The sequence below is a fragment of the Orcinus orca genome, chromosome X (assembly GCF_937001465.1).
Source record: "Orcinus orca chromosome X, mOrcOrc1.1, whole genome shotgun sequence".
Taxonomy (NCBI): domain Eukaryota; kingdom Metazoa; phylum Chordata; class Mammalia; order Artiodactyla; family Delphinidae; genus Orcinus; species Orcinus orca.
In genome coordinates, this window is record NC_064580.1 from 40,485,351 (window position 1) to 40,507,643 (window position 22,293).

The 22,293-nt window shown below is 40.6% G+C and overlaps 1 protein-coding gene across 11 annotated transcripts in view; it reads left to right on the plus strand.

Annotated features, from left to right (window-relative positions):
* Nucleotides 1-4,278: 4,278 nt before the first annotated feature.
* Nucleotides 4,279-22,293, plus strand: part of KDM6A (lysine demethylase 6A) — a 209,309-nt gene continuing 191,294 nt past the window's right edge. For 4 of the 11 annotated variants that reach the window (XM_004283398.4, XM_004283399.3, XM_004283397.4 and 1 more), the window contains exons 1-2: nt 4,282-4,842; nt 5,057-5,120. In XM_004283398.4, coding sequence (XP_004283446.1) covers nt 4,673-4,842; nt 5,057-5,120 — 234 coding nt within the window. In that variant the 5' untranslated portion in view covers nt 4,282-4,672. Of the gene's footprint in view, nt 4,843-5,056; nt 5,121-22,293 lie in introns of all 11 variants that reach the window. The other 7 variants (XM_004283395.4, XM_004283396.3, XM_033412206.2 and 4 more) reach the window with 4 other exon arrangements.

Genomic DNA, 22,293 nt, shown 5'->3' on the forward strand with positions numbered 1-22,293 from the left:
TGTTTCTTTTTTTGGTGTTGTTGTTGTTTGTTTGTTTGTTTTTTCCAGTCTATTTTCTCTCTGTTGTTCAGATTGAGTAATTTCTATTGCTCTGTCTTGAAGATCTCTCTTTCCTTTATCCCCTCCATTCTGATGATGAGCCCATACATTGAGTTTTACATTGTGGTTATTATATTTTTCAGTTCTAAAATGTCCATTTGTTTCTTCTTTGTATATTCTATTTCCTTGCTGAAACTTCCCATTTCTCTGCTAAGACTTTCTGGTTTTTCATTTGCTTGGAATGGATTCATAATTGCCATTGAAACATTTTTATGACTGCTTTAAAATCCTTGGCAGATAACGTGAACATCTGATTCACCTTAGTGTTCACATCTGTTGATTGTCTTGTCTAATTAATGTTGGGGTTATCCTGGTTCTTGGTATGAGTGATTTTTCATTGAAACCTGGACATTGTGGGTATTATACATCTAAATATTGTGTTTTAGCAGGTCTCTTCTGACATCACTCTGTTGGGGAAGGGAAAGCACTGTGTTATTACTGCCAGGTAGGAGTGGAAGTCCAAGTTCCCCAGTCAACCTTGATTGACGCTGGTGGAGGGGGAGGGTCTCCTTGTTACCACTGGGTGTGAATGAAAGTTTTGGCTCCCCACTAGGCCTCCCTTGATACCATCATGTCTGGAGGTGTAGGAGTGCCTCATTACTGTTCCCCACATTGCTTCCACTGACACCACGGGAGTGGTGGCTTTGTTACCACTGGGCACTGTAAAAGTTCTGACCCTCCAGGAGGCCTCCTCTGACACCACCTCAGCAAGAAAGGAGTGATGCCTCATTACTGCTGGATGGGAGTGGAAGCCCAGGCTCCCCAGTGTGGTGGTGGGGGGTAGGATTTGGGATGCCTCACTACAGCTTGGTAAGGGTAGTCTAGGCTCCTGATGGGTGTGGCTTCTTCCAGAAGTCCCAAAACTATTCTGACAACTGAAGTTTTTGAAACAGGTGAAAGTCTGTCTGTACTTGGCTCCTTATCTCCCCTCAACTCTAACCCTATATTTATGTTTGTCATCAATGTGTTTGGACATGAGTTGGATAATCTTTATGACACCGGTAGGTGCAGGAAGAGCTGAATTTATTTTTGATCCTGATTTAAAGGATAAGTATAGTTCTATTTATAAGACTAGATAAATCATGACTCTGTTATGTGATTTTTTATTGTATGCATAGGTTATGTGGCACTAACGATATAAATGAACTACATATTCCTAAATAGTTCAGATTAACTATTTAGTTGCTTAAAAGGAGTTAAATTTATTTTCCTATAATTGAGTGGGCTTCTCCTCTGATATTAATTGATGGTACTTACATAAGTATTAACACAGTGTTGCTACAAATGATGCCCTAACTAGTCCATAATTGGACTCAGCGTAACACAAATTTTATATATTTTTAAAACATTGATTTATCTATGCATATATTAGTCAAATCAACTTGGTAAATTAAAATTATTCTCCCCAGCTCCTAGTGTATTAAGTTATAATTATGAAACAAGAAGCAGTACTAAGAGATATAAGGTTTAATTTTAGAATAAAGAAGGAGAGATGTAGCAATGTTGGGGTTATATGCACAAACAAAAAGTATATTAGGACTGCCTAGTGTGTTGGGCTTATAGGGAGGTTGGGGAGGGATAAGGAGGAAGTGATTGGTAAACTGACGATCAACACATTTAGAACCCAGAATGTGGAAAGCTAGAAAGGATTTTAGAAATACGAACCTATTTTTTTTTTTTTTGAGGTCTTTCAATATTATGTGTCTGGCACTTTACCTACCTTACGGCATTAAATCTTCAAAATAATGTTGTAAAGTGTTAAAAAGATTTATCTTCTCTTTTTCACAGATGAGGGAACTGAAGCTCAAATTAGACTAACTTGTTGAAGGTCACCCAGCTATCAAGTGGCAGAGTTAGGATTCGAACCTAGATCTGCATGATTCCACAGTTCATGCTCCTTTGGCTCAACTGCTCTGCCTCCCATATGGGTTTTCAGGTTCACTTTTCATAGAAATAATTGTTATAAAATCATCTATCCCACTTCGCCATTTCTCTCTCCAGTGAAGGACCTAAACCTTAGAGGCTACATACCTATTGTACATACATTTATATGATATAAACTATGCAAGATCTAAAAAATTACACAGTGATATAAGGACTATGTTACTGTATAAAAATTATCTCATGCTTCATGATGGACTGTAATTGGACTAGACACAGAATTCTGGCTTAGAGGATAAGTAACTTTCCCAAGGACACACAGCCTGTGCAGAGTAATAATTTGCATCCAGGTCTGCCTGACTTCGACCCCACACATTGCATCCACTCCATGCAATTCTGCTGCTATTACCTAGTAATGATTATGTAGTGAGAAAGAAGGTTTTGAGGGGTTGGAGGTGGGCAGCCTTATAATTCTTGGAAACGGCCTGAGTCAAGAACCACCAGCTCCAGGAAGACTGCCAAATACTGGCAGAATTTCTATCTCTGCTTGTGCAAGTCTAAGTGTGTGTGTGTGTGTGTGTGTGTGTGTGTGTATGGTGGTTTGTGGGGGGAGATAGTGGTGTCAAAATCTCCCGGGCTTTGAAGGTCATCTGTTGTGAGAAAGTTTACAATGCATGTGCTAATTTAGCTGCAGAAAATATTCAGCCCTGCATATTCACCCATTCAAGTAAAATGGAAGGAATGCCATAAAGAGTGGAAGAAGTGTTTCAGAGAAAGTAATTAAACCTGAAATATAATCCATATAAAACTATAGTTTGTTAGTCTAGTTACTAGTCTCAGGGGAACAATTTAAAACTGTGTGCAAAATCACACACAGTATGGGATTTCCATAGCTTCTCACTGAATACTGCTAGGATTACTGAGTCAGCACTGAATTGTCTTCCTTATAGTTTAACATCCAAGTTGAATATACCTTGTTTATTGGTTACATTATTGAAAATATAGAGTCCATGTCTATAAAGGAAACCTTGTCTTCGTATGTCCATTAATTTTTTTCCTATCCCTGAAGACTGGAGGTGTGCCCTGTAACAGATCTGTTATGAGACATATCCTATTAAATTTGTCTTTTGAACAGAGTAATAGACCGAACGCATGTTTTCTTTTTCTCCCAATTATACTATGGATTGAAAGGCAGACTAGTGACTTTTATTTGCACCTGTGACGCGGTCAGAACAAGAAAGTGTTACTGTTGTGTAAGACATGTTGTGGGAGGTAGAAAAGGGTTTTCTGGGCTGCAAGCTTCGCTTACTATCTTAATTATGCCTTCTCTCAGGCCTGTCTACAAGCAGCCCGAACTCTTCCATGAAGGCCCCACTGAGATCAGAGCAGTAGAAACCAACATCCTGGAGATCTCGCTTAATTTTTCGTCATTGCTTTTTCTTACAACACTATAATGAACTACTGATAAAACACAGGTAGCATGAAACTTTGGACCCAAAGTGCCGCCAACAGACCTTTGGCGGTGGGGAGCTATGGTCAGCGAGCCAGACCCCGGTGGGTGACTTTTCATTCCCTCCGGCCGGGGGTCAGGGGACCTTTCCCCCTTCACTTGGGGCGCGAGCGAGGGGATCGGGGCCGAGAGCGCACGCCTGGCCTAGGTCGGCGCCTGAGCCGCGGAGCAGGGGGCCAGCAGCCACTGCCCGAGTGCGCTCCTCGCGGAGGCCATTACTTCCAGCGGTGCCAAAAGTGGGCGCCTTCTTCGGAGGGCGGAGGTCAGGGGCCGTGCGCCGCCTCCCGGCGACGCGACCCTCATCAGGCCCTCCGGGGCCCGGCACCCCCGAAGCGCACGATGCCGGAGCCGCGGTCTGGGCCCACCACCTAGCTCCCGGGCAGGCAAAGGCCGTCCATGGTGTCCTCGCTCACTGCTCGCGCCAGCCGCGGGCGGTGCCGGACCTCGCCCTTCCCCACCGCTCCCCTCCCCCTCCCGAGCCCGCCGCGGCTCCCGAGGTGACACGGCCCGGACCTTCCATTCTCTGCCCCAGTGTATTTAACTGGCACAACCTAATCAGCTGCTCCCTCTCGAGGACAAACCCTTCCCTCGGACGGACGGGCCCAGCAGCCAACCACCGGCCAGAATTGGCGTGCGTCCCGCTCCCTGTCGGTGGGGGCCTCGGTGGGCGGGGCTCGGGCAGCTAGCAAGTTGAGTGGAGCCACGGCTGACGTGAGTCAACAAAGGTCACGTGAAGCGAGCGGGCCACGCTGATTGGCGGCGCCGGCCGGGTGGGGAGGGGGGGTCACGGCGGCGGCGTGGGGTTCGCTGTGTGACACAATTACAACAACTTTGTGCTGGTGCCGGGGAAGTTTGTGTCTCCAACGAATCCCCCCCGCGTCCCTCAACCCCGCACGCTCCGGCCGTTCCCGCCATCTCCGCCCGTGGCTGCCCCTCGCCCGCTCCCGCGATGTGACCCTACAAGCCGAGCCGCCGCCGCTGCCGACTCGGGGGCTCTGCAGCCCCTGCCGCCGCCGCCTTCACTGCCGCCGCGTTGGGATTTTTCGTCGCTGCCGCCTGCGGCGGAGGAGGAGGCGGCGATAAAGTTGGTGTGCCGGTCCCGCGCGGAGACTGGGGGCGTCGTTGTGGGCCCCGGCCCGGGGGGAGGTGTCGGCGTCGGAGTTGTGAATTCGCTGCGTTTCCATGAAATCCTGCGGAGTGTCGCTCGCTACCGCCGCCGCCGCTGCCGCCGCCGCCGCCGCTTTCGGTGATGAGGAAAAGAAAATGGCGGCGGGAAAAGCGAGCGGCGAGAGCGAGGAGGCGTCCCCGAGCCTGACAGCCGAGGAAAGGGAGGCGCTCGGCGGACTGGACAGGTACGGGCTGCCGTCACCCGCCCGGTCGGCTCCGGACGGGTTGGCGCCGCTCTTCTGGGAGGCCGGAGCGCGGCTCGCCTCTGGCGGCGGCGGGGCGAGCACCTTGGCTTGGCGCTCTCTGTGCTGTAGCCGCCGCTGGGGCCTCGGGCTCGGGCAGGGATGGGTCGGTGGTGCTGTCGGACCTTTAACGAGCCGCGTGTGTGTCTCTCCACAGCCGCCTCTTCGGTTTCGTGAGGTTTCATGAAGATGGCGCCAGGACGAAGGCCCTGCTGGGCAAGGTAAGGCAGCTGCGGGCCGGAGCGCGGACACGGTCTCCCCGGCCGGCGCCCCGCTCGCCCGGAACCCCGCGGCCCCGCGGCCCGGCCGGCGCTCATTGTGGCCGCGAAGGAGGGCCGAGGGGCTTCCGGAAAACTATTTCCTGCTTCTGCTCCCCCCTCCCCCCGCCCCCCACACACACCCCCGGATCCCTCACTCGCTCCCTTGCGAAATCGCCCTCTCCTCTCGTAGCTGGAGGAACAGAGACGGCAGCGCTTTGGGGCCGAGCTCAACTGGGTCGACAAAACTGCCTGTTATTTTACGGCTTTGGGAGGGGCGACCGATGATCGCTCCGAGGTGCCTGTTTAGGGTCAAGGGCTTGTAAATGTGTGCAGATTTCCCCGCATTTCCGACTTACTTGCCTCCCTTGGTTTTTATTCTTTTCCTCCAGGAAGGCTGTTCGGGAAGTCTACTGTTAACCCAACGTTTGGGGCTTTCTTGTGTCCCCGCTCCCAGAAGGGGGAAGTTGCACGTAGTTTAGGGCGGTGAAGAGTTTGCATGGGTCTGTTGTCATGCATCTCGAGGGGTATGGTGTTTTACCTGAAGTTAGGTGACTTGTTTACTTTTTGGGTCTTTCGGCCATAGAAATCCTGCAGTTACTTGTGAATGTGTTTTCTTCTTGGAGCCTCGTTTCCTGCGTGTCTGGCAGGGGAGGCCAGGGGGGAATTCGAGGTGCAGTTTCTGTTTATTTGTGTGGAAAGTTGTTGGCACTGTCATTTAGTTGAGTAATGGCTGCTCCTGTCGGCCCAAGATGGCGGGACAGGGTGGGAGGAGAAAGTGAAGGGGGGGGTTTGGGGGAGGGAGGAGAGGTAAACATGGAAATAAATAGTAGCGATGAATAGGCCTCTCCTTCGGAGTGTGTATCTCGGTGGTGTTTAATAAAAATTATCCAAGATTATTTGCATCTAGAATTCTTGTACCTTTCTCAAGCTTGGAAGCAGCATTCATAAGCCTGGTAAATGCTTATCAACCTGTAGCACATTTAGTTACCCACCCGTAAGCTATTGAACAAAGGCACTGGAGTCTCGATCTGTCTGCATCAGTTTGTGTCTCTTGACCAAAATCTGATCGAAATGATATTTGTATGCTTGCTTCTTAATTGGGACCATGAAACTTGGAGTGTGCTGGGATAGGTGTTGCATCCATTAAGACATTTGCTTTTCTAGCTGAAATCAGTGGCTTTGCATTTGACACCTAGCTTTATTGTTGCAATTGAGAAGGAAGTTTGAAATGACTAAAGCCTTGCATTTTATTCTTAAGTTGATTAAAAAAAAATTTAGTTGTCCCTAATTTTTGTCTGTAGTTTGGTTTAGGAGAGTCACTAATACCTTTTATCTGTAATTACACTTAGTTTTTTGTTTCAAAATAAGTGTAAGGGGTTTTGAATACAAATAATGACCAGAAAGCTAAACTGAAATAATCCTTTTCAGTAAGCCCAGTCCCTTTGACCCATAGAGAAAAGTTGAATTAAACTTTGACTATGTATTAATTGGCTTCATTAAAATTATTGCTGGAAAAATGAATAGCGACTAGCTCTGAAATGATTTAAACATAAATGACCTAAGCCTTGAAATTTGTTTCAACCTGAGTATTTAAAATATTTTATTTAAAAATACTTCACTACTGTCAGAGTTGTCATTCCAAAAGATTAAGCAAAATATTTAAATTTAAGGAGCATTATTTTATTTTGGAGTGATTATTGCCGATCTAATAGGAGGTTGGTAAAACTGTTTGCAAAGATAATACATTTGGAAAAGTTTGGCCAAGGCTACGGCTTTTGGTTATGGTAATGAAGAAATAAATGGAATCTGATGTTCTACGTGGATAATGTGTAAAATGCTAGTTGATTTCATGTCTCAGAATGCTTGTATTTAGATGGATTCACAGTGGATTGTGCTTAACATTGTATTTCAGATTGTAATATTGAACCCTGCAGTTATTATGCACTACTGAGTTTAAATTGTAAAAGAACTGAACATTTTCAGGTATTTCTTTGTGCAAGTGCAATACTTTCTTGATGTTTGAATAAGCAACATCTTATAAATGAGAAACTTGCGAAGCTTCATTATGTTTTGTGGAAGAATGAAGGCTTCATAAAATACTGGGTAATTTGATTACTAAATGTTTTGTGGAACTAAAGAAAAAAGGTTCTTCATTACTTCAGACCACATGCTTGTGAGGTCCTACCTATTTAGGTCAAGGCTTCTTAGCCTTAACATTAAAATAAAGCATTCTAGAGAATGTGCTTGCAACCGCATGCAATTCATCGTTGCGTCCTTGTGAGCTCGAACATACCAGTGAAATGTGTAATGTAAAGCTTGATATTATATAACCTCGCACCATGTGTTTGAATTGGATTCTGAATAGAATGAAGGAGCTGGAGTCCTGCTATAGGAAGTATTGAATTATTTAGTGTCATCCATCTTTTGCACAGCCCTGGTAAACAGTATGTTTTTTGTGGAATGTTGAGCTGTGTTAGTTTCAGAATTCTTATTGTCTGAAAGTCTTAAAAATAAGAGTTGGCTTTTCTTTGTTGGGGTAGGTTCCGGCTACTTACCTAAGAGCAGATACTGGAATTAAATAACTCCCAGGATTCTCTTTTTAGCGATGATTTTTCTCATTACCACCCCCTCACCCCAACCCCCCCAACAAATTTAGTCTGCACCTTGTATAACTTTTTTTTTTGACAGAAATTTAGCTATTACTACTTGCTTTCAAAAATTCTTATTCCTATATATTATTGGATCTTCTTTCAAGTTTTTAAAGTTAAATTAGTAGGTTTTAAAAAAGGTTAACTCTTGACTTAAAAGATTTGGAAAGTTTAAAACATTTAATAATAACTGTCTCTTACTTGCCTCTAAACTCGTATGTACCTTTTCTAGGTGAGAATACTTTGTCTAAACTGCTGATTTCTCGTAGTCTCTGAATGCATTTGTGAGATTAATTTATATTGGAGTCATTGAAAGAATTTTTGTTTGAATGATTGCCGTTTGATATACAGTGCTTGGGGTTTTGGATGAAAAAGAAATTAGTAATACAGTATATTATTTTGCAGTAATACCTTTAAAATATTTTTAAAAGATTGTAAACAGCAAGTGGTTGCTTAATCAGAGTTCTTGAAATATAGCTGATCTTGATTACTTTTCTCTTTAAACTAATGCTGACCATCTTTTGGTAACATAATTCAGTATTCTTATTTTTTTAATTATAGTGGAGTTACTGAAAAGTAATTAAAAAGTGAAACATTTTAACAGAAATTAACTATGGTGACACTTTCAGTACATTTTTGAAAATCTTTTGGATTAATCTTGTTTTCAGTTAATAAGGATTTGAGTTAAAAAATAATATGTAGTAATATATAGCATGAATATAGTAATACTATATGTATTTATAGTAGTTATATAATGCTAAAGGGTTGGGGAATCTTTTGTCAGGGAACTATTGCTAAAATACATAGTTGTTCACTTTGAAGTATCTATGTCATTTTTAAGTTTGTATTAAATACTCTTATTGGGATTTTTTTTCTTTTGTAATTCTTTTAATCAATAGAAAGATTATGTAGAATACCTAGAAGTAGTTATGGATTGTTTACCATTTTAAAATGTATGTGTCTAAGAAAAATAAAATGTATGTGCTTTTTTTCCTAGGAGATAATTAGTATGAAAATAGCTGGGATTTAAAATTTTGGGGGCAGTGGAAGTAGTTTCAGGTCCATTAAAGCATGTATTTTCCTAAATTTGGTTCACTTGCATGTAGATGGTAAGGGAAAATTATTAGGTTAGTTGTAGAGGTGGCTTTTTTATACTATAATATTTGGATGTTGATGTTTAAAATTATGCTATATTATGTGTGTGTTTTGTTTGCTGGCACTTAAAGGAATATATTCATTTCCAGTGCTAAAGGAGATTAGTGTTTGGGTTACAAAAGTAACCACAGAATAATGTCATACTTTTTTGTTTGAAAATTAGGTCTTTAATATGATGCATCTTAAAAAGTATTTTCTAGTTTGGAAAGTTGTCTTGTAAACAATTATAGTCATTATTATTTATCCGGACAAAGTCTCATGCAGTTACTATACATTTCCTAAGATTTTGTTACGTTCCTGGTAATAAAGCTATAGTAAGAGATTATAGAAAATGCTTGCTTATCTGGCCACACATTAGAATTGCAGGAATATAAACATGTGCTTTTTTAAGCTCTGAACTGCGCCCCCCCCCCCCCGCCCCGCCCCAATAGCTCTTTCCGTAGACTCGGTTACAAATTGAAATGACTAGGGGACATTTGGCTGCCACTTCTATATATTTCAGGTTGTTAAGAAAAACTGCGTGAGACGTGAGTTGCTGTGATGTAGATGGTAAAGTGGAATGGTGGGCCATGCACTTTGAACCAAGGTGAAGGTTCAGTGCTTGGCTAGCTACAGAGTAAAAATATCTTTTTCTGACTTGATTATGTAACATTTAGTTTTTATTTATGTAATACCAGTATTATTTTGCAGATTTGAAAAGGTTATTTTTGGTTAAGTTTATTTTACTTTGAAACTCATTTTGATGCTTTGAGCTCTTTGAAATTGATGTTAGTGACTGCATTATTAATATTTTTAAAATGTATCCAGAGAACTAATTTATGTTACAAAAACACCACTAGATTGTCTAAGAATTGAAATGGTGGTTAGGTTATTTAAGATCCACATGTATTTGTAGACCAGTTAATTAATGGAGTTTATTTAATGAATATATAACTGACAGTCTTATGTACTCATACTGAAGCTTCACATATAATTGTATCAGTTTTCTATACTGGTTTGTAATTTGTCGATAGTAAATTAGAGCAACAAATATTTGAGTACACTGAATGCAAGTCTTCTATGCAGGGAATATGAAGATAACATAGATATCCCTTGTCTGCATTGAAAACTTACAGTTCCCTAAAAGGGGGAGATAAGTATAAGGATGACTATCACAAAAACATCAGTGGCAGAAGAAAAGTGTGAAGTATCCTGAAAGCTTATGATAAAGGTCAGTTTAACAATTTACAAGTTAGAATGGCTCTTTCTTTTTTTGCCACCCATAAAAAAACATTGATTAGCAAGCATGCACAAAAGCAGTCACAGGAACCTGTTGGTGAAGCTTGACGACGGAAGTCCCAGCTCTTTGTCCTTGTAGGTAGTCTATCAAGGACCTTGCTGGAAAGGTGCTTTGGAGGCACATGTAGCAATATGTTAGCAGCAGTAGGCATTAGCCCCAGAATCACCTGATCAGTGGTGGAACACAAGGCTGAATGGGACTCTTAGAGTATGTGTGCACTCTGGAGAGTATTGAGATCCTAGATTTGCTGATTCTTAGACCCTGTTCATGCAGAGGTGGAGACGCCTTTACAGTATTTCTAGCCAAGCCACATTAACTTGGACATCGTTTATTTCACTGATGAAAACTTACTTCTGACATTCCTTATGCTACCTAACACATTCTCCTGACTGAAGTAAAGGCAGGAGAACCATTACCTTTGTAGAGTGCTGTCATGGCGCCTGTCTTCCCCATGTCTCTCATTTTTAGATTTAACTATTCTGGACTGTGTATTCCTGATTTGCGAATTTCAAATGTTAACTAACAGCCCCTGGATTTTAGATTATTGGAATTAACTTCAAAAGTTAACTGATAGTTGCTAGGTTAAAATTAATGAAAGCACATGAGACTCACTGTATCCTGATGTGTATTTCATTTAATTTTTTTCTTAAAACATTTAATGAGAATTTATATTATGTAACATTCTGTGTCAGACATTTAAAACTCAATTATTTCATTCAGTTTTTGTAATATGAGTTAAATGGGGGGGATTCACATTTGTGAGATAATTGCACAGTGGCTTCTGGGCTAGCTTAATTTACAGATAGCCTTTTCCATTTATCTAGGCATATGTTTCAACAAATTATGCACTTTGAACGCCAGACCCCAGAAGAGAAAGAAAGACCCGGCTCTTAGCTCCTCATGCTGCGGACTCTTGTGATCTGCACCTTCTTTCCCTAGATGGGTAGTGCTGGAGACGGGCAGGACATTGATGGCTCCTGCAAAAACAACACTATTTGCTTTCTTGGATCCCCATTTTCAGTTAGTTTACTCTTGGGGCAGTTGTAAATTGAGTTTCAAAGTTCTATCCTAGATTGGGCCTCAGTAGAAGGTCTCGTTGATAGGGTGGGGCTTATTTCTTGATTGTGTTTCTTGGAGATGGTGTTTCTTGACTTCTTTATCAGCAAGGAATCTTTTAATTTTGTTTAGGAACACATGATTTAAAATCAGATTTTAGCTTTTAGCATATGTTCAAAGGTTTATCTGCTGTGTGTTCTGTCCCTCTCTGATCTCATTTTGTAGTAATATTTACCTTTGTTATGAGTTCCTAACTTGAGATCCTTGAATTGAGTGTTCATGGGTCAGTTTAGGAAATTCTCTGACAAAGTTTTGGAAGGATACTCAAGAAGTATTTGAATAGTGATCATCTTGGAGTACAAAGCGGCTCTAGGGTGAGGAGGAGGGGAGATTTTATTATTATTTTTTATTTTTTAAATTTTTATTTATTTATTTATTTTGGCTGCTTTGGGTCTTCCTTGCTGCACACGGGCTTTCTCTAGTTGTGATGAGCGGGGGCTGCTCTTCATTGTGGTGCGCTGGCTTCTCATTGCGATGGCTTCTCTTGTTGCGTAGCATGGGCTCTAGGCATGTGGGCTTCAGTAGTTGTGGCACGCAGGCCCAGTAGTTGTGGCGCACGGGCCCAGTTGCTCTGCAGCACGTGAGATCTTCCCGGACTAGGGCTCAAACCTGTGTCCCCTGCATTGGCAGGCGGATTCTTAACCACTGTGCCACCAGGGAAGCCCCAGGAGGAGAGATTTTAAACAGATTTCTGTACCACTGTGGGCTTTTTTGGTTGTTGTTATTTTAACCATAGACATTCATTACCTTAAAAATAATAAAATAAGCACACTGATAGTGAGTATGCCAGAATTATATTTTGGTTGATTAAAGATGGATTTTATACTATAGTGTGTAGTTAGAGATACCTGTGAATACCTTGTTGTCACGTTGGGATACTTCTCGTCTTGATGGTCCTTCAGTGGGGATAGGGGTAAATGAAGTAGAGGTGTGTACCCTATTTGGTCCTATTTCTTTTTTTCTTTTTGCTGCCCTCAGCCTGGTCCTATTTCCTTGCATTTTATTTACATGGCTTTGTTATAGTTGCTGTACTCATTCTTCATTTTGGTCTTTAGCATCTGTTTCATTGATGACTTTATTTTTGGGCCTGAGTTGGCCTGGGCTTACATTTGGGACCTAATTAAAAACTGTAACCTGGAAAGGTGGGAGTAATCTCTTATTTAGACAGTTTTAGGTTTCTCAGCCAAGTTATGGCCGTTTGCCACTTTCTTGTATAAGGTTTTGTTTATTTTCTCTTACCTGTTTCTTTCTTTTATTATATCTTTTCTGTACTTCTCTACATTGCTAAGACTGACATCATTCTGTTGTGAATGTGTTCCTGTGTTCTTTTTGTGGTTTTGTCTGTAGTAGTATTTTGTCTGTGTTAGAGTAAATAAAAGATGCTACTGCTACGTTTATTCTCAGGAAGAAGGTTGGGCTTTGTTATAGTTAAGAGTATTATATGAGGTCATCTAATTTATTTTAATTTAGAACAATGGAAGAAACCTTTTAGATAAAGGATTGTTTTTAAACTAGATCTATTACATTATGTTCGTTAGATCTTTCTCTTTTTTAAAGAAACAGTGTATTAGGGAAAATTTCCAACATTTTCAAAAGCAGAGAAAATCAACCAACCAACCCTCACCAGTCATTACCCAGCTTCAACAATTTTCAACTCGTAACCAGTCTTGTTTCATCTGTATTTTGCCCCTCACTACCATTATTGTGAAGGAAATCTCAGATATCAGTCACATCATTTAATCCATAGCTATTTCAGTTTGTCTCTGAAACATAGCCACAGTGCCTTTATTACACATAAAATAAGTTCTTAATATCAAATATCCATGGGCCTTGATTTTTTTTTGCCATTTGGAAGCTAAGAATTAATTGCTTGGGAAATGAGTAGAAAACAGATATTTAGCTGAATATATGTGAGTTTATTTGTATTTTAATATTGTGGTAGAATTCTGTAATAGAATATTACATAATATGTGACAGAAGAGAGAATTTTTCCTAAGAACTTTATGAATCTTAGTTGCTTGAGTCTGTTTGGATAGTTTATATATTTAGGGAAAATTTATTTATTTAAAAAAATTATTTTATTTATTTTTGGCTGCGTTGGGTCTTCGTTGCTGTGCGCGGGCTTTCTCTAGTTGCGGAGAGCGGGGGCTGCTCTTCATTGCAGTGCGTGGGCTTCTCATTGCGGTGGCTTCTCTTGTTGCGGAGCACGGGCTCTAGAGTGCAGGCTCAGTAGTTGTGGCTCACGGGCTCAGTAGTTGTGGTGCACGGGCTTAGTTGCTCCATGGCATGTGGGATCTTTCCTGGACCAGGGCTCGAACGTGCCCCCTGCATTGGCAGGCGGATTCTTAACCACTGCGCCACCAGAGAAGCTCGGAAAATTTGTTTTTAAGATACAGTAGTTAAGTGTTTTAGGTTTTTGAATTTCAGGTGTCAGAATGAGAAGTAGAAAAGCTTTTACTTTGCTTGATTGATTTGTGAGACGTTTGCTGAACTGCTGTGAGTGAGGGACTGTGCCAAGTCCTGGGGCAACAAGTAATACTTGGCCCCTGCCCCTGCAGTCTGTGGAGAGAGATGGGCAGACGGAGTGACCATATGATGTAGTAAGTACCATAATCAAGGTATATGCAAAGTGCTGTGAGCTCTCAAATGATGGAACAATTAAAACATTTAAAACTTTTGATTATGGGTAATTTAAGCTACCCACACAAATTCCCAACGTTTTGGAGCAGTTAGTTTAGACTGGAGAAGTGGGTAAGAGAAACTGCACAAAAATATAATGACATTTTGGCCGTGGTTATCAAACACGAATAGAAAGAAGTTGAGCAAGAGGAAAAAGAAGGTAGAGTTGGAGGTATGAAGTTAAATGGTGTTTGAGGAATTTTGAATAATTTAGTGTGGACAGAGAGAGGGTAGGGTGTCTTAGTGGGATTGGGAGGAGGTAATTGAGCATGTGAAGGCCCCCATCACTGTAGGCCATAGGAGGTTTTGGGGAGTCATTGAACTCAACTCTCTAATCAGGGGAAGTGACATGACCAGAAGTAGATTTTCTGGGAATATTATTGGCTACAGTGAGAGATAAAGTGGAGGGGAAAGGAACCTAGTTGTGAAGTACTGATGGATAGATAGCACTGCATGGATTTTAGAGTAGAATTCTGCTTCTGCCACTTACTAGATATATGATCTTTGGGCAAATTATTTCATTTTTCAGAGGCTCAGTTTTCTCATCTGTAAAATGGAAGTGGTAATAGATTTCTGGCAGGCTATTGCATTTTGTGTTAGGAAAAAAAGATATGTAAAGTGCCTGGCATTGGGCCTGGTGTGGAAGGTGCTCAGTACAAGATATATGTTATCATCTTGGAAAAGACAATTTTTAAAGTGAGGCTGTAGTTGAGGAATGAGGGGGGAGATAGAGGCAGATTTGAGATCTCTTGAAAACACCCTTCCCTGACTTTCCTAACATCTGACTACTTTGGCTTTATTTCTGCATCTCTGACCACATCTCAGTCTCCTTTGCAAGGAGATTCTGTTCTAGATCTTTTTTACTCTGTCTGCTCCCAAGTTGCATGTATACTTGACTGCCACTTGATTACTTCACCTGGGTATCTTGAAGGCATCTTAAACTGAACATATGCAAGCTGAATTTATGATTGTCTTTGATGTTCCTTGTCTTAGTAAATAGCGCTTACCACTACCCTTGCCAGAAACCTTAGTCATTTTTAACTCCTCTTTTTCTTAACTTTCCACATCCTAACAGTCACCGTATCTTGACGTTTCTACATCTTAAATTTCAAATCTGTTTGTTTTTCTCCATCCTCACTGCCACCATTCTAAAATTGCAGCCATGATCCTATCTTTCTTTTGAAATACCTTCATGCAGCTTTTTTGAATACACAGTGAATACTTGTGCAGAATACTTGTGCAGAGTACAAAATTGAAAAGTTACATAAAGGATGTTGCAGTAAAATGAAAATCTCTCTTCCACACCATCTCCCAGTTATTTAGTTCCTCTTCTCAGGCAGCCATTGATAACAGATTTGTTGGGTAACTTCATATTTCAACACCTGTATATTCTGTTGTATTTTTTTCCCACACAAATGAGATACTGTATACAAGTTGTTAAAATGCTTTGTTAATTTTGCTGCTTGCCATATGAAAATATTACTTGTTTTTATATCGAATTGTCTTGGGTTTGAGAGTTCTTTCATTCAAGTAGTGAGATGTTGGTGAGGCGATCGGTTTGGGTGATGAAGTTATTTTGATTTTGAGGTTCTGTTACTCCTTTTATATAGGGTATGAAAGGTAGAAATTCTTCAACATGCAAAAGTTTTATTTGAAAGTATGTTCACATGTGTTTTACTAAGATAGCAGTTGCTTAATTTTATATGCCGTGAACTGTCAGTTGGAATAAGTAGCAAAATTTGCCTTCACATTTTGGTTTTATTGGTGTGACTGATTATCAGTCTCCATGAATACTAATTTTTTTTTTTTTTTTTTTTTTTTGCGGTACGCGGGCCTCTCACTGCCGTGGCCTCTCCCGTTGCGGAGCACAGGCTCCGGACGCGCAGGCTCAGGGGCCATGGCTCATGGGCCCAGCCGCTCCTCGGCATGTGGGATCTTCCCGGACCGGGGCACGAACCCGTGTCCCCTGCATCGGCAGGCGGACTCTCAACCACTGCGCCACCAGGGAAGCCCCGTGAATACTAATTTAATTTACTTCCCTGAATGTTTAAAGAAGTAGCCATAGTTTATACTACTTAATATCTTATATTTGCAGGAGTCATTCACCTTCTTGACTTATTCTTAGTTTTTATTATATAAAAGGAAACGTAGGTAAACTTGTATTCTTGATTAGTTATAAACAGTACAGGGCCTAGTGTGTTACTAACTTATAGCAGAATATCTTTATTTTCATTATAGATTGACTGGCGGTGGAGTTAGAACAATGGTACGTTAGTTTTTTGAGGTTATTAACCACTTGAGGGTCAGTGTAGCTGTATACATTTTGTATATGATTTTGGGGAGTGTTTGGTTCCCTTTGAAGCCCAACTGTGGACTCCAGTATTTTCAGTTAGTTTACTTTATTCTTGGGTAGAGGTGTTAACAGTAGGAGTGTGTTGAGAAGAAAGAAAAGCTTTAGTACCACTGGATTGGTTAGGTTTAGATGGTATGGATTTTACCACACAGTTTTGTGGTGGTCTATGACCACTTCACATATTCTCTCCAGTTCTCCTCTATTCATTATAAGGGTGCTAGGGGAAGAGAATGTGGACTGATCCCTAGAGAACTTATTGCTCTAACTGGAAAAATAGGTGTAAGCACATACTCCCTTAACATAGTTAATATTTCCTCAGCCTGGGTGCTCAAAATGCTGGCTTGATTGGGAGGCTATGTGATATACTGGGAAGAACAGTGGATCAGAAAGCTGAAGACTGGTGTTTGAGTCTGCTGCCTACTTTGTGAAGTTGCTTAATTCTTATGGTCCCCAGTTTCACCGTCTGTTAAGATGAGCGGCTAGGGATTAAGAATTTCCAAAGTGACTGTCTAGCATCAGAATTCTAGGTGGTGGTTCATTTGAATTTTTAGGATTGACTCATTTCTTAAAGATTTTGACCCAGAAGGAGGGCACAGTTCTGGATTGTAATTTTCTTTGATTTCAGCCTCAAGGCTTCAAGACCAGAAACGAATGCAGGCACATAATGGAACTGAGAGTTGTATGTTTTTGTTAGTCTCACATGATAAATTATTCAGTTAGTCTTTGATTTGAAAGTTGGCCTTATTTATTAATGGTTAGTGTTTTGACTTCTCCAAATTATTTATTTCTTATAGTTGGGGTAGTTATTTCTTAGGTCAGATCTGATGTTTCTAATTCTAGAAGATGGGTATAATCACTGTGTAATTTACCTGTTTCCTAGGAACTCATGACAGGGCTAAATGAATTCTCAGATGTGAATTGATAAGCAATGTCATATTAGATACGTACTGTTAGGTACTGGGCATTTGTTACAAGGATGAGTAAGGCCCCTCAGTTTCCCTAAAAGTAGCAAGAATTGGCATTGAGGCATTTTCTGATCTATTGAATGTAAACTTCTATTGTTGAATTTTGCTCTGTGTGTGTGTGTGTATATGTGTATGAGTATATTATGATTATGTTTTTATTGTAAGCCTGTCAGTTAAAAAGATAGACTTGGAGTTTGTAAGTTAGATTCAGGGTATGACTCTTAAGGGGAAACATTTTTTTGTAACACTTTTTCAAAGTATTTATCTATAAATGGATAGATAAATGAAATGGGTCTTCTGTCATTGAAGATGTTCAAGTTTGCCGATTGACACTACTTGGCCAGGATGTTGTAGACAGCATTCAGATATCAAAGGATAACATTTACTGTTAAGTTATCTGTAAATATTATCCAACCCTTTAATAGTCATGATTCTGTGAAAAGAGGTAGCTGGGTCCTGAAAATCTGAAGGAAAAGATGGAGTCCTTACTAACCTGATGTATGTTTTTTGGCTCTTGCTTTGTTTTTTTGGACTTCGTTGTCCTTACAGAAGTGGACAGACAGGTGACAGATTGGCTATCATGAATACATTTCTGTAAATGGAAAGTTTTTTCTATTGGCTTTTTAAAAATTGACTTTATTTTGAAATAACTGTAGATTCACCTTGCAGTTTTAAGTAATAACAGATCTGGTACAATATCACAACCAGGATATTGACATTGATACAGTCAAGGTACAGACCTGTTCATCACCACAAGTATCCATCATGTTGTCCTTCATAGCCATATTCACCCCCCCCCCCCCAGTTCCTAACCCCTGGCAAGCACTGATCTGTTCCCCGTTTCTATAGTTTTGTCATTTGAAGAATGTTATATAAATAGGATCAACAGTATGTATCCTTTTGGCATTACCATTTTTCACTCAGCAGAACTCCCTGGAGATTAATCCAAGTTGTATGTATAGTTTGTTCCTTTTTATTGCTGAGTATTATTCCATGTTATTGAAGTACCACAGTTTCTTTAACCATTTACCCATTGAAGGATGTCTTGAGTTACTTTTAGTCTTTGGCTATTGCAAATAAAGCTGCTATGAACATTTGTGTGCAGGTGTTTTTGTGAACATAAGTTTTCTCTGGGATAAATGCCCAAGAGTACCCAAGAGTATATTTGCTGATAGTTGCTTGTTTAGTCTTATAAAAAAAATGCCAAAGTATTTTCCAGAGCAGCTCTACCATTTTACATTCCCATCAGCAGTTCCCACCAGTGTTCTAGCTTTGTTGCACCTTTGCCAGCCTTTGGTGGTATTACTGTTTTTTATTTTCCACATTCTGATAGGTGTGTATTGATAGCTCATTGTGGTTTTATTTTGCATTTCCCTAAAGGCTAGTGATGTTAAATATCCTTCATGTCCTTCTTTGCCATCTGAATAGCCTCTTTGGTGAAATGTCTATTCATGTCTTTTGGATTATTGATTTGAGACCTTTCTTTTTCTCTGATGTACAGATTTAGTGCTATAAGTTTTTATTTCAGTACTACTTTAGTTGTGTACCACATATTCTTATATGTTGTATTTTCATTCAGTTTTATGTCTTTTTAAGTTTCCTCTTCAGGTTTCCTCTTTGATCCATGGAGTATTTAGTAGTGTGTTACTCAGTTTCTAAATACGTATTTGGAGATTTGGTGATTTTCCTGTTTTCACTGTCACTGATGTTTAGCTTGATTCCTTTATGATTAGGGAATTTACTCTAATTTTCATTCTCTTAGTTGACATCTGTTTTATGACCCAGGATATGGTCTATCTTGATAACTGTTCCATGGGTGCTTGAAATGAATGTGTATTCTGTTGTTGGATGGCGTTTTAATATACATGAGAGTTAGATCTTATTGGTTGATTGTATTGTAAAGTTCTTCTATATCCTTGCTGATTTTCTGTCAGGTAGTTCTGTCAATTGCTGAGAGTGTGGCGTTGCCAAGTTTCCAACTGTAATTGTGGATTTGTCTGTTTTCCTTTTATCAGTTTTTGCTTCTTGTACTTTGAGGTTCTGTCATTTGTTGTGTACATATTTAGGATTGTCATGTCTTCTGGTGGGCTGTTCCCTTTATCATTATGTACTATCCCTTTTGGTCTTGCTAAAATTACTAGTAACTTTACTTGCTCTGAGGTCTACTTTATCAATAGTAATATTGCTACGCTTCCTTTTCAAAATAATTAATATTTACATGTTTTTTTTCATACTTGCACTTTACCTATTGTGTTTAAAGTGATTTTTTTTTTTGTGGACAGTGTATTGCTAGATCATTTTAAAGAATCTACTCTGCCTGTCTCTTTAAATTGGTGTATTTAGACTATTTACACTTAAGGTAATTATTGATAAGTTAGAGCTTAAGTGTGCTGTTTTATTATTATTATTTTTTGTTTGTTTCCTCTTTCTCATTTCTCTGTTTCTTACCTCCCTATGGGTTATCTGGATATATTTTTTGGATTCCATCTTGATTTGTAGTGTTTTTAAGTGTGTCTCTTTGTACAGATTTCTTAGTGGTGGCTCTGGGGATTGGAATATTCATATGTAATTTATCACCATCTTCTGGTATGGATGTTTTACCACTTGGAGTGAAGTGCAGACCTTTACTTTCATTTAGGTCTTTTTGCCCTCTCTCTGTTTTTTAAAAAAATAAATTTATTTATTTTTGGCTGTGTTGGGTGTTTGTTGTGCGTGGGTTTGCTCTAGCTGCAGAGAGCAGGGGCTACTCTTCGTTGCTGTGTGCTGACTTCTCATTGCTGTGGCTTCTCTTGTTGCGGAGCACGGGCTCTAGGTGCACGGGCTTCAGTAGTTGCAGCACGTGGGCTCAGTAGTTGTGGCTCGCAGGCTCTAGAGTGCAGGCTCTGTAGTTGTGGTGCATGGGCTTAGTTGCTCTGCGGCATGTGGGATCTTCCTGGACCAGGGATCGAACCCTAGTCCCCTGCATTGGCAGGTGGATTCTTAACTACTGCACCACCAGGGAAGTCTTGCCCTCTCTCTTTTGAAATGTAATTTTCTTAAGTGTTTTCTCTCTGTAACATGGAACATCACACCAGATGGTATGATAAATTTTGCTTCAACCAGCAAATATGATTTAATGAAACTCATGCATTGTATAATAGTCTTATTATACTTACAATTTTACCTATTCCAATGTTCTTTTTTCTCTGTGAAGTCCCAGCCTTCTGCTTTCATTTCCTTTCTATTTAGAGAACTTTTTAAGTCATCCTTTCAGGGTAACTTTGCTAGCAACAAATTCTCTTAGTTTTTCTGAGATTGTCTTTATTTCCCTTCATTCCTGAAGGATATTTTTGCCATATATAGAATTCACAAGGTACAGTTCTTCTCTTTCAGTATGGGAAAAATGTGCTATTTCCTTCTGTTGTCTATAGTTTCAGATCAGAAATTTTCTGTCATTAGAATCTGTATTCCCCTGTAAGTAATTCATCGTTTTTCTCTGGCTGCTCTCAAGAATTTTTCTTTGTCTTTAGTTTTCAGATGTTAAGTTATGATGTATTTTGGTGTGGATATCTTTAGTTTTATTTTGGGGTTCTTCCAGTTTTTTCTTTCTTTGGTTAATGTGTTTCACCAAAGTTTGGAAGCTTTTAGCCATTATATCTTAGAATACTTTTTCAGTCCCGCCTTCTCTTCCTCTGGGACTCTGGTAAGAATCTTAGCTCTTTTGTTTTTGGCTCATAAGACTGAGGCTGTTTTTGCTACCCGCCCCACCCCCCAGGCTATTTTCTCATTTAGGTTGGCTAAATTCTATTGATCTGTTCACTATCTCTGTTGTCTGTCACTTCCATTCTACTGTTTAGTCCATCCAGAGAATTTTTATTTTGGTTATTGTATTTTTTAGTTTTATAATTTAATTCATTTGGTTCTTTTAAAATAACTTTCCTGAGACTTTCCATTTTCTAATTTGTTTCAAGAGCAGTTGTAATAGCTTGCTGAAGCATTTATGTTGACTACTTTAAAATCTTTGTCAGATAATTCATCAAAACCTTGGTTCATCTCAGTGTTGCATCTGTTGATAGTTTTCTCTCTTCACCTTATACTTTCCTGGCTTTTGGTATGGTGAGTGATTTTCAGTTGTACCCTGGACATTTTGGTTATCATGTTATGAGAACTCAGGATCCTATTCCTTTTTTTTGTAGTAGGCAATCTCCTTGTTGAGGTGTAGTGCCAGGACTGGGTGGCTGTGTATGTTCAGCTTCTGATTGAGCCCTACTGACAACCACCCTGGTAAAAGTAGAGCACTGAATCATACTGTCTTGGTGCAGACTGATGGGATGCAAGTTCAGCTCTCCCCTTGTCCTCACTGATAATCTTCCTGGCAAAAGTTGGGCACCAGTTTACACCACTTGGTTTCCTCTGAGTGGGGGGTGTAAGATCAGTTTCCTGATGGGTCACGCTTCTCAGCAAGAGAGAAGTGGAGGGCTAACTCACACCACTCTGATGCTGCAGGATGGAGCAGAAGCTCCCCACTTTTTACCACTTCCCCTGAGTTGAAGCCAAGTGGTGGGTGGTGGAAGCTCAGTTCTCTCTGGGCACCACTGGCACCCAGAGAATGGGTGAAGTGGATTGTCGGCTGTTTCATCTTGCTTGGCTTCTTTATTCAGTCTCAGTGCTGGGTGGGTGTGGAGGTTCAGCTCTCCACTGGTCCCTGCTGACACCAGGGATGGGGGGAAAGTGGACTGCTAACTGGCTCCAACTCATCTTGTTGATGCCAGGTAGGGTGCTGGTTCAGCTCCTGTCTGGTTCCTGTGGATACGAGGCCCCTGTGTGTGTGTGTTCGTTCAAATGTAGTGGTGATTAATCCTGCCTCACACAGCTTTGTTAAGTCTCCTTGCTGCTGGGTGGCCCAGCTTGCCCTTGACCCTGCTGACACTACCTTAAATGGGTGAATCTGAGCACCCCT